This window comes from Pan paniscus, chromosome 3, assembly GCF_029289425.2.
Source record: "Pan paniscus chromosome 3, NHGRI_mPanPan1-v2.0_pri, whole genome shotgun sequence".
Lineage (NCBI taxonomy): Eukaryota > Metazoa > Chordata > Mammalia > Primates > Hominidae > Pan > Pan paniscus.
In genome coordinates, this window is record NC_073252.2 from 84,727,072 (window position 1) to 84,740,243 (window position 13,172).

Genomic DNA, 13,172 nt, shown 5'->3' on the forward strand with positions numbered 1-13,172 from the left:
TTACATACATTCACTCTTGTATGAGCTTTGTTCACCCAGGTTAGAAATTTTATTCATTATGTCTAGCTCTCAAAGGATTTTAGAACATATTCTATTGATTGCAATGTGGTGTAATATGGAATACAGTAGCCTAGTAAACACAAAAGGTACAGTCGCTAATCTCCCAAAATTATTCTCCCATAAAGGAAGCATAGAAAAGAACACTTAATATATGAATACATAATATTATTACTGTGTTTCTCTGCTTTGTTTGAAAATTGAAATATTTTGTTAGGACCCATATCCTTAAAAATGTGAGATTTTAAAAATGTTTTATACTTCTGCACTACAAAAGCAGTCATTTTATTTCTCTTCGAAACTCGTGTCTGTAATTTGGGTCATGTATTAAAGGTAAAGAAATGTCAAGGTAAAAGTGGTTATTTAATTCTTGTTGCAATTGGCTGAGTCTCACTTTCTGCATATTACTTGTCTGAGCTTGAATATGTGTCACTTGTAAATGGTGTTTCTAGATTACAATTTGTGTTGGCTTAGATTCATTTTAATGTGAAAATTGTAGACTTTAATGTTTCATTTGAAATAGCTTTATATAAGGCCAGAATATTATGCAAATCTTCATAATCCAAGTCTGATCTCCTAAACATTTAAAGTATAGTGTACATGGTCACATGCCACAACTTTATATGGTAAAAGTGCTAATTGTGTTAAGTGGTGGTAGAAATTGAGACTTTCAGTTGTCAAGAACTTATGGCAAAAAACACACTTGCCTATTGAAAAATGGCTTTTCATTGTTGCTGTATAAATGGCATCAATATAATAGAGTCACTGTGAATTTTGTTCAGAGGATAAGATTACAGATAAAAGCTAATAAAATATTTGTTAAGTTTTTATACCTCATTCTGACAAAAAGTAGTATACTCTTAATTATGGTAAAATAGTACTAGAGATGAAAGGATATCTTCTAATGATTATAGAATCTGTATAACTAGACTTCTGTCCAAATCTTAATTCTTTGTTTTTTGTGTTTTTTTTGAGACAGGGTCTCGCTCTGTCTCCTAGGCTAGGTGCAGTGGCATCGTCTTAGCTTACTGCAACCTCTGCCTCCTGGGCTCAAGCAATTCTCTCGCCTCAGCCTCTCAAGTATCTAGGACTACAAGCGTGTGCCACCACACCTGGTTAATTATTGCCTTTTTTTTTTTTTTTTTTTTTTGGAGAGATGGGGTTTCACCATGTTGCTTTGAATCTTAAGGCAGATTGCTGTCTGAATAAAGGCAAGGAAATATAAAATGGCCTATAAATAGGTAGGTAGGTAAGCAGGCTGGTCTCAAACTCCTGGGCTCGATCAATCCACCTGCCTCAGCCTCCCGAAGTGCTGGGATTACAGACGTAACCCAACATGATGGCCCAAATCTTAATTCTTTAAGCCATTCTTCATTAGTCCTTATTATTTTCATTCTTTCATGACTATTCTACAAAATGGTTTTGGAGAGAATATATTGATATAAGTTTTATGTGTTTATGTACATTTATTTACACACACCCTATTTGGTACTTCTTTTTTGGTGACATCACATTTGGTGATGTACTAAGGCTGATTTTACTCTCCCATTCGCTCTTTTCTTCTCATTAGTATTTCTAACACTGTGATTTTTTGCTGAAACTTCATTTTCTGTAACTGAAAACTAAAGTACTCATAGGAAGTCAAAAAGAAGGAAATTGTCTAGTAAAATAAGGAATAATTATGATTCTAAATGGACCCTAGTACACTAATTTTTACATTGTAGGCTTCACTTAGATATTTACTAGCTGAGAAAAGAAATTTGCAAACCAACAAATTAGATATTGAGAACTAATTTTCAGCCCCACAAAAGGCAAATAAATTCAGTCTGACACCTGTAATGGTGAAAGCTTAAAATTTTACCATTACAGTTATAACATTGCAATGAAGGTGGCTACATATGCATTTTATAAAATGTGTATTGGTTATCCTAATAGGTCCATTGCACATGATTCAAGAATTTTGGCATTCAGAAAACTTTGTAATATTCTGTAAGTATGTAGAAGCATCTTTTTGGTTTAAAAAAAAATAGTCTGATACATTCTAGTTAAAATACCAGCCAGGTTTTGTTGGTACTGGGAAATGGGTACATGAAGATTCATTATACTCTTTATTTTTGTGTCTGTTTGAAGTTTCCATAATAAACAGTTTTTTGAAAATCACCCGATTAATACCACATTCCTGGGATCTGTATCAAATCTAAAGTGCTGGAATTATATACTCAAAAATAGAAAACATGTTTGTGTGTCTGAATCCTCTAAAAAGAAAAATAGTTAATAATGTTAGCATACCTCATTGACAATTAGATATTACCTCTCTTCAACAGACCAGAACAGAGTAAGAAAACCACTTCTATCTGGTTAGTGCCTACTAGATACCTTTATATGCAGGTCATCTCAGAGAACCAAGAAATGTTTCTGCTCAGATGACTTGTAAACATGGAAAATGTGCCTCTCCATGTATACCACTGCAAGATTCTCTTGGTAAAGAACGTGTAATTTTATAACAACACCTGAAAACGTTAAATTTATTATTCATAAATTTTCCAAGACACACTTCAGAACACAGGAAGCTCACAAAAAAGATTCTTACTACTTCAGTTAACATAGATACACCCACCCCTACCCCAGTATTTGATGAAAAAGAAAAAAGTCTTTCTACCCCTGGTAGGCAAAGCAAGTTATCCCATTTGTGTTTTGGAGTACCAGTGCTCTATTACTATAAAGCAGTAAAGTATCATAAGGTAATAACCTCCTCTCCGAAGGTGTATTACTGAAAACATTTACAGACCAATAGTTCATGAAGAGAAAATGATTTATTATGTTTTTAAGAGTGGTTAGTCAAAGTTGCATTTGTTTGTTTTACAGAAGGAACCCAGAGATTGAAAAAAGTTTATTAGTAGTGTCAGAATGAACTGAAGAAAAAAGAAAAGAAAACATAGGGTAGTAGTAAGGGTGAGGAAATATGGATATGTGAAACAATATAAGAACAATTATAAAGTACCACCAAAGAATGGAAATTCAGATTAAAATTTATTTATGATCTTACAGCCACTTTGCAAAAATAGTTGTGAAACAGTAAATTCATTTATTACTTAATATGGGGTGTGAAATTGTAACAAGGCATAACATCCAAGTGACTAAAAGTTCTTTACTCATTTTATTGAACAGGTTTATTGTGACTTCTACTTTTCTCTGTAAGGTATTAAAACCATACTGCCCGTTTAGATTTGGTTCTTATCCATGGCCTTATTGGTCTTATTGTCCTGTATGTTGCAATTCCGGGTTTGCAATTTGGTTAAGTTTTTTTGGAAAAGTCCCTTAAAAATTTAGCATGAGGATTCTGTAACAATAAAACAAATGTACTTTGGTGTTCCTTGAAAATGGCAGTTCCTCTTAAGTAAAAATATAACTTGCATATAATGTACTGTATTCATTCAATTTAAATTAGTATTAAATAAAATTATTGTTTTCCATCTCTACAGTCCATTCAAATTACATTCATAATGAGCCAGAGGATTATTTTAAATTGTTTATTTTATCATAAGACTTTCCTGTGGTAGGATGCAATCATTTAGGAAAAAAAAAGTACTGGTAAATACCTTGATTTTTCAATTCTAAAACTCAATGGTAGTATTATTGATATTTCTGTTCACCATACACAAAGCCAGACAAAGTCAAGTATGCAATATTATTCCTAGTTCTCCAAGTAAACATTATCCTAGAAACAGTGCAGAACTTTCTGTCCATGGAGTCTGTGGCCAGTCATCTATACTTCTTCTCGCATTTATTTAAAGCTTTGTCTCAACGTGACTCTTATCCTTTCTTGGGGCATGAACTCTCAATTTCCAGTTCATCATCCCTATTCTGGTTCCACAAACCTGGTTTCTATGGTACCATTTAACTATTTCACTTATTATTCTTTTTCTGTTAAGAATCTCTATTAAACACCTTCTAACATAAGGAATAATTCATCATGTGAATGAAGACTGTCCTCAGGTTTGCAGACTAGCAAAAAAGAATTCCTCACCCACCTTGATTCTCTACTGCCGTGCACTTCGTGTCACTCCCCAGTTTTAGATACTTCCCAGGGTCTCCTTTCTTCAGTGTCAAAAAAAAAAAAAGAAGACACAAGAAAATTCTAATTGGTTCCACTAAAATTTAGGTATTCTAGCCTACCCTACATCTTCATGGCTACATGAAAGCTTTCATGTACTTTTTGCTGACTTTTATCAACATTGTTCATGTCAGAATTTCTTTAATTTTCTCAAGCCTCAGCCAAACAGGCTCCCAAGAGGTGATTGACTTTTTATTTCCAGGCAACATTATGATATGAATATCTTGGGATTGCCTCTGTATTTTCACCTTTTCCCTTGTCTGTTAGTTACCTCTTTTAAGAAGGTACGATTTTTCCTCCTTGCCAGTCTACTCGTCCCACATGTGTTCTTTTTTCCATCTCCTGTTTCCTTCAAAACATTTTTTTTAATCAGTTTTTCCCACTACCATTTGCAACTTCAGTCTCTCCCACTCAACGGGCTTATTATCCACCACCTGAAATCAAGCACAGACATTCTTCTGTGGGGGGGAAAAAACTATTTTTTTAACCTCTTTTTGCTTCCCAAATCCTCAAAATTCTTGAAAGAATACTGGATACTCATTTTCTCAAATTCTTACCATCTAGTCCTTCTTTAACCCTCTCTGATTTGGCCTCTGACCTGTTCATGCAATGAAAATAGTTGTCTTAAAGGTCACCAATGACCTTTATATACCACTTATATACATTTATTCACTCAGAAAATATTCATTTTGTGCTTGCTATGTACCAGGTACTTGCTAGACTAGATACTAGAAGTACATCTAAAAAAGACAACATTCTTTTTCTCAGAGAACTTATAATTTAGTTGAGGAAACAAACAAGTAGAGAACTACAAAGTAGTGTAAGAGTTGCAATTAAGCATGAGGCAACGTGAAAGTAAGAGGAGCAATGTCTAACTCAGCCTTTATGTGGTCATGGAAGCTTTTAGATAGAAAGAGGCTTCCTTTAAAGGTTAAGGAAAAAAAAGATATTCAGGTAAAGAAGAAGGGGAAGAGCGGTGTTTCTAACAGAAGGTATCCTTCAGAAAGGAAGCTAAAAGTTAATATGCTTTTGATTATCTGCAAATTTAGTAACACAGGTACAGAATTCGTTTAGGGAAGTGGATGGAGATAAGGCTTTTACCTGAATTGAGTTTTTAAATTTATATTTAAATTGTTGTGTATGTGTGTGTGTATATACGTGTGTGTGTATATATGTGTATATATAGGCGATGGAAAAAATATATGTGTGAGTATGTGTTCCCACTCCTCAAAACTTTGATTATATATATGTATGTGTGTCTTTTATATATTGTATGTATGTGTACATATATATACTTTTTGCCCAATTCTCACAAATGAATCTGTGACTTCAAAATATAAAGAGACACTGCTATAAATGTAGTTGGGAGCCAGGCGTGGTGGCACATGCTTCTAGTCCCAGCTACTTGGGAGGCTGAGACGAGAAGATAGCTTGAACCCAGGAGTCCAGCACTGCAGTAAGCTATGACTGCACCACTGCACTCCAGCCTAGGCAACAAATGAGACCCTGTCTCTAAAAAATAAAATAAATCTAGTTGAGGACCAGCTTATAAAAGGCTTTGAATACCAAGCTAAGAAGTTTTTTTAAACTGTATGTTGAAGACTCTCGTTTCAAGGATTTTAAGAAATATAATAGCTCAGATTTTCATTTCTGGGAAGTTAACTTTCTATAATGTGAATTATGTAAAGGAGCAAAACTGCAGAAAGGGGATTTAGGAGACAGGTAGTAGTTCAGGAGTGACGTGAATAGTGCTCAGTGATAGAAACAATGCAGCTGAAGAAGAGGGGATGGTTCAGAAATACTTAGAAGGTAGGATTTAGATTCTAGTCCACACTTGCCCCTGGGCTCGGCCCTCTTGTACAGTGCACACTCTGCACAAACCTACACAGTACCCCCTTCCAAATGCTTATCTTATTCTGGTGGAACTAAGCATTCTGTGTCAATATTGGGGTACTTGTCTTCCACATTTCAAATTCTTTGAGATTGTTGTGTCTTTAGATTGTCTATTCCTTATAGAATCTAACAGAGAATTACACATAGTAAACATTGAAAAACTGTGATAATGATGCTTACGTAGTGTGTGCTCTAAAAGCTTCGTGTATGTTAATTCATTTAATTCTCACAACCTTATGCGATGTGCACTATTATTATACCCCCTTTTTGGCTGAATTAAAAGAAGAGTCATGGGGAGATTAAATTACTTTCCTAAGGTCACACACTAGAAAGTGGTGGAACTGATTCAAACTGAGGCAGTCTGGCTCCAGAGTCCGTGCTCATAACCAGTATACTAAACCCATTATTGGAACGCATTATTTGAATACACTCCAGCGATTGGTAAATTTAAAGCAATGTATAAAATGTTTTAGTCCCACAGGATTAAAATTAATATTTTGATTTATGTGGAATAGCTAATGAGTTTGCTTCCTAATCTTTTTGTTTTAATCCTTTTAGAACCAGTTCGAAGATACAAAACTTACCATGGTGATGTCTTTAGTACCTCCAGTGAAAGTCCATCTATTATTTCCTCTGAATCAGATTTCAGACAAGGTAGGAGGCATCTGAAACAAGCAAACTGTTTTTAAGAAACCACGATTATTATTATTTTCAATAGTGTTCAAATATTAATATAAATTGCCAGAAAGAATAATACTGTATAAAATTGCAAAATTAAAAAAAGCTGCTGGTTACTCATTAGTAGTATTATAGAAACTAAATAGCAGTTTCTTCAAATAACGATGTAGTCCTTTTCATTACAGAGATAATAATTCATTGTCTTTAAAAGTAACATGATTTACCTCAAAAGAGTTTAATAACATTATGTCATTAATTTTGTTCTGTGGATTAGATTTGTACAACTCTATGTCTGCTAAGTGTTTGAGTTTTAAATGAAATTACTCTCATGTTTCTATCACCTGTGCCATTATTTCTTTTTCATTCATAATTAGTGAGAAGAAGTGAAGCCTCAAAGAGGTTTGAATCCAGCAGTGGTCTCCCAGGGGTAGATGAAACCTTAAGTCAAGGCCAGTCACAGAGACCGAGGTATGTCATGAAAAAGTAGTGATGATACATTTCCAGTGACCAGTGTTTGTTTTTTATTTGAATTAAATGGAATTTTTTTTTTTTTTTTTGAGACGGAGTCTTGCTCTGTTGCCTAAGCTGGAGTGCAGTGGCACAATCTCGGCTCACTGCAACCTCCTTCTCCCAGGTTCACGCAATTCTTTTGCCTCAGTCTCCTGAGTAGCTGGGATTACAGGTATGCACCAATGTGCCTGGCTAATTTTTGAATTTTTAGTAGAGACGGGGTTTCACCATATTGGCCAGGCTGGTCTCGAACTCCTGACCTCAAGTGATCCACCCGCCTCAGCCTCCCAAAGTGCTGGGATTACAGGTGTGAATCAAGTAGAATTTGTTTTTTTACTATCCTTTTTCCTTTATTTTTTGCATTTTCCTTTTCCTTTCCCCTAGCTCTCTTTGTTTTTATAAAAGTTCTCAGAAATTCATCAATTATATGAAAGACAAAGTATTGGAATCTTTTAAAATCATGATTGGCTTTAATTATTTATAGTTGTGCTTGATTTTTAAAATTATCAATATGAATATAAAATAACAGGAAGGTGAAGGCATGGGATTAAAAATCTGTGAGAAGATAGTAAACCTTGATTTCTAAGATACCTTTCTTGAAAGGTTGGAATAGTCTCAGCCAGCAAGCTTTCAGTGAGTATTTATTTGTTGAATGAATAGTGAGTAGGTTACTACTAAGTAACCTATTATGTAAAAGGTTAATTATTCACTGTATCTTTCCTGGCTTAAAAGAGGTTATGTGGTACTTTTTTTTAAAGCCTGATTTAGGCTATTTAGAGTTCATTTTTATACTGACATACTTAGTGAATTTCTTATAAGGTGTTAGTATTATGTTTGTGCTCAGCTTAGGATGGTGGTATTATAGCTGTGTGTTGATTTATGTTGTTTAAACTGAAAGGTGTCAAGTCAATAGTGATGTGTGTCTTTGTCATGTATGCCCAGGTCCCTTACATGAACAAAAGATGTAGTTAATGCTAAGCATTAATTTCAAATTTGTAATATATTAGAGAACAAGAGGTTGCTTGAGAATTTACTTCTAAAATGTGGGAATCCTTTCTAATTCTGTATTTCAGTTTGTTTAATTCAGATGCTACCAAATAGAAAAGAATCATTTAGAAATAAACAGAAACTTGCCCCTTAGCTAATTAATTCTGCCAGACACTGTTTCACACCTGTAAACTATTAATAGATCAGGTAGCCCTAGCCATGTGATTAAAACAGACTATTCACAGTTTAGAGTGTATGTAATTAAATACTTTACACTAAAATTATTCTTTAGTTAATGGTCCACTTTTTTTTTTTTTTTTTTTGAGACAGAGTCTCGCTTTGCTGCCCAGACTGTAATGCAGCGGCACTATCTCAGCTCACTGCAACCTCTGCCTCCCAGGTTCAAGCAGTTCTCCTGCCTCAGCCTCCCGAGTAGCTGGGATTGCAGGCACCTGCCACCATGCCCAGCTAACTTTTGTATATTCAGTAGAGGTGGGGTTTCACCATTTTGGCCAGGCTGGTCTTGAACTCCTGACGTCAAGTTATCCACCCACCTCAGCCTCCCAAAGTGCTGGGATTACAGGTGGGAGCCACTGCGCCTGGCCTAAAGGTCCACTTTTAATTAAAGTTGTTTCTTTTGTTTTTTGTACTTTTTAAAATAGTCTATAATTTTTTTCTTTGAGGAAAACTCCAGTAAGTATTCATTTACCTAAAGCAATCTATATTTGCATAAGAGCATTTTATATTACTGTGTCCTTGTGATGACCCCATTTTGATACTTTTGAACAAAGAGGTAGGAGACAAAGATCTATGCTTTACGTTACACAGTTTTCTTTTTATTTTTTAACATTTATTTTTGGTTTGGGGGTACATGTGAAGGTTTGTTATATAAACACGTGACAGGGGTTTGTATACATACTATTTTGTCAAGCAGGTATTAAGCCCAGTACACAACAGTTATCTTTTTTGTTCCTCTCCTTCCTCCCACTCTCCCCACTCAAGTAGACCCCAGTATCAGTTGTTTCCTTCTTTGTGTTCAGAAGTTCTTATCATTTAGCTACCACTTACAAGTGAGAACATGTGGTATTTGGTTTTCTGTTCCTGCATTAGTTTGCTAAGGATAATAGCCTCCACCTCTATCCATGTTCCCACAAAAGACATGATCTCATTCTTTTTTATGGCTGTATAGTATTCCATTGTGTATATGTACCACATTTTCTTTATACAATCTGTCATTCTGAACATTTAGGTTGATTCCATTCTTTGCTATTGTAAATAGTGCTGCCGTGAACATTCGTGTGTATGTGTCTTTATGGTAGAGTGATTTATATTCCTATGGGTATATACCCAGTAATGGGATTGCTGGGTCTAATGGTAGTTCTGCTTTTAGCTCTTTGAGGAATCTCCATATCGTTTTCCACAACGATTGAACTAATTTGCTCTCCCAACAGTGTGTAAGTGTTCCCTTTTCTCTGCAACCTCGTCAGCATCTGTAATTTTTTTACTTTTTAATAATAGCCATTCTGACTGTTGTGAGATGGTATCTCATTGTGGTTCTGATTTGCATTCCTGTAATGATCAGTGATATGAAGCTTTTTTCAATGCTTGTAGGCTGCATGTATATCTTCTTTTAAGGGTGTCTTTCATGTGCTTTGCCCACTTTTTAATAGAGTTGTTTGTTTTTCTTTTGTAAATTTAAGTTCCCTATAGATGCTGGGTATTAGACCTTTGTCAGATGCAAAGTTTGCAAATATTTTCTCCCATTTTGTAGGCTGTCTGTTTATTCTGTTTTTCTAATGAAGCAAAAGCATGTGGGGATGAACAACAATAGGAAGCCAATATTGAATTGCACTAAGCTCAGTGTTGAATTGAGGGAGAATGTGTTTTAGAAGTGACTTTTCTCTATGCATCTAATTTGGAACCTATGAGTAGTTACTATTATGCCCACTTTAGCCAATTGAAAACTCTTGCTTTTAATATAAACAACTGAAATAGAGATAACACCTGAAGAAGCATTGGGATATGTGTTAACAATTGATTTACAGCCCATTTGGTTTGGATTTTTAAATTTTAAAACATATTCATTCAAGCGAAATTAAATCATTTTGGGAGCCTTATGTTAATTTTCTTGATAAGGAACCTCAAAAATGTCAAGGTTATGAGAGAATCCTAATTTTGATTGTTTCCAGATTTTATTTAAGGAAACATTAAGGCCGCCATATTTGTCAAATCTATGTTTAAGGGGTAAACTGTCTTTTTTTTCATACTTCATGGGGAGAAAAAGCCCATGGGGTATTCATAGCATCTGAGTTAGATATAGGTTTAGGTGAAAGAAAAATATTTCAGGAAGTAGATTGTTAGCTGTATGTATGTATTATCTAATGTTAAGTTGCTAAACTCTTATTTCTTTTAACTAGTTCCATCTTTTTTCTGCCCACTTAAATACACATTAGCTTAAAATACTGTCCAAATTCCTGTTCACTTGCAGAACACACTCTGATAATATCCTTAACATGCTGGTACGTAATCAGGAGTCTTGTTTTCTTCTTTAGGTCACACATTTGTAAAATCTATGAATAGTGCTGTATTTGTACATACTGCATGCTTCATGACAAAAGTTTCTATTCCCTTTAGCTAGAATAAAATGGCAAAACAGATCCAGAGAGTGCTATTGATTTGTATCATAGTGGGATGGGGGGAGATTAACAGGAAATTATGAGTCAGATGCAGCAGAATGAGTAATTTTTTTATACTGAGCTATCAAAAGTGTCTTTCAGTGACCAAAAAGGGCATTCAAAGTAGTTTCCAAAGAGAATTTCTAAGCCTTTTTATGTACTAGCTTTTGAAGTAAGTTTATATGTAGTACATTCCCACTGCTGTGCCTCTCTGCTTGTTGAGGTAACCTTTGTTTCTGACTCCAAACAGAGTTGTTTTTGTTTTTGATTTTTGTCTCAAACTTTGCAGTTTTTATAGAAGTTTTGGTTAGATATCATATTTGGAGAGATAACAATGATAATTATTTTGCTACCTTTTAGTAGCTCTGCTGTAAAATAATTTTAGCTAAAAGACTGTAATATTTTATGAAAATAACAGGTTTGAGTTTAAATGTGCAGATTCAAGGTCTTATTATTATCTTTGACCCTCCCCTTAAGTGAGAGAGGGCCATAAAATTACATTCAGTTATTGACTTTACAGGTAATCATTGAGCACCTGCCATGTACTAGGTGCTTTCAGATACTGGAGATAGAGTTGTGAACAACACAGAAAGTCCCTTGAGGGAAATGAGAAGTAGCCAATAAACCATGAAAAAGCAAGTAAATAATATACTGCCATATAATGATGGTGCCTTAAAGAAAAATAAGGCTACTTAAGGGGATAGGGAGAGCGGGGAGTAATGTCCAAATTCTGTTTTATATAGGTAGTATGATCAGTTTCATTACTAGAACAAGAGGCTCCTAACACCCAAGAGACTTCAAGGGTTTTAGGAGCTCTTTATCAGGAACTGGGGACAAATATCATATATGTATTTCCTTCCCTTCCCATCTCCCTCTCCCCCGCTCCCTCCCCCTCTCCCTCCCCCTCCCCTTCTCCCTTCCCCCTTCCCCTCTTTTCTCCTTTCCTCTCCTCTCTTCTGTCACCCAGGGTGGAGTGCAGTAATACCATCCCAGCTCACTGCAGCCTCAACCCCCTTACCCCCAGGCTCAATCAATTCTACACCTCAGCCTCCTGAGTAGCCAGGACTACAGGTGTGTGCCACCATGGCCAGCTAATTTGTTGTATTTTTTTGTAGAGACAGGGTTTCACCATGTTGCCCAGGCTAGTCTTGAACTCCTGGACTCAAGCGATCCAACCGCCTTCACCTCCCAAAGTGCTGGGATTGCAGGCATGAGCCACCATGCCTGGCCTATATATTTCTTCATACCATACTGTGTAATGTAAAGATTCTTCTGAGATGGGAAAATAAAATTTGTTTAAACTCTTGCAACCTTACTTAAAATGAAGTTTGCTTGATTAGCCTTAAAACAATTGTTTTCCTCCCAATCCTCACCTGTCTCCTCTTTTCTATATAGCAGACAATATGAAACACCCTTTGAAGGCAACTTAATTAATCAAGAGATCATGCTAAAACGGCAAGAAGAAGAACTGATGCAGCTACAAGCTAAAATGGCCCTTAGACAGTCTCGGTTGAGCCTATATCCAGGAGACACAATCAAAGCGTCCATGCTTGACATCACCAGGGATCCGTTAAGAGAAATTGCCCTAGAAACAGCCATGAGTCAAAGAAAACTGAGGGTAAGTTGATTCTCAGGTTACTACACATCTAAACCTGCTCTCACAGGGAACTCTTGGTCAAAGTACTTTTAAAAATTGCTACAGGTATCCATCTAAAGTTACCTGTAGATGAAACTGAAATCCCATATTCATTTCCACTGGGATTAAATATCTTTTTGGTTGATTTTAAAATAAACATTTAGCTATTTTCATTATTTTATCTAAAAAATAACTTAGATGAATTTAGAGTGTCCTAACTATATACTTTAAAAGTATATTCATAATCCTTAAAGTTAACTAGCTGTCTTCATTATTGTGGGGGATTATTTTTTCATATTAAGAAATTTATTATTCCATATATTGAGAAGATCAGACATGGAAAGTTCAAGGTTAATTCCAAAGTTCAAGAATGTTATCAAGTGCGTTTCATCTTGCTGCTCTGTGATTCTCAGAATTTTAGTAATAATTCACTTTCTGGTTAAAAGAGGACTCCATTAGCTCCAAACATCATATCCTCACATTTACAGTATCCAAAGACAGGAAGGACCAAGTCTGTATCTTGTATCTTGTGGATGGATATTTTTATGTGTCTGTTCTTCTAGTTGATATATTTTTCTTTCAACCTATGACAATATATTTTTATAAACATAAAATCAAAATG

General features: G+C 35.2%; 1 protein-coding gene across 20 annotated transcripts in view; it reads left to right on the forward strand.

Annotated features, from left to right (window-relative positions):
* PTPN13 (protein tyrosine phosphatase non-receptor type 13) overlaps positions 1 to 13,172 on the forward strand; it is a 225,410-nt gene that overhangs the window by 119,556 nt on the left and 92,682 nt on the right. For all 20 annotated transcript variants that reach the window (XM_055111581.2, XM_034958880.3, XM_055111582.2 and 17 more), the window contains 3 exons: positions 6,623 to 6,718; positions 7,117 to 7,210; positions 12,310 to 12,532. In XM_055111581.2, coding sequence (XP_054967556.2) covers positions 6,623 to 6,718; positions 7,117 to 7,210; positions 12,310 to 12,532 — 413 coding nt within the window. The remainder of the gene's footprint in view (positions 1 to 6,622; positions 6,719 to 7,116; positions 7,211 to 12,309; positions 12,533 to 13,172) is intronic.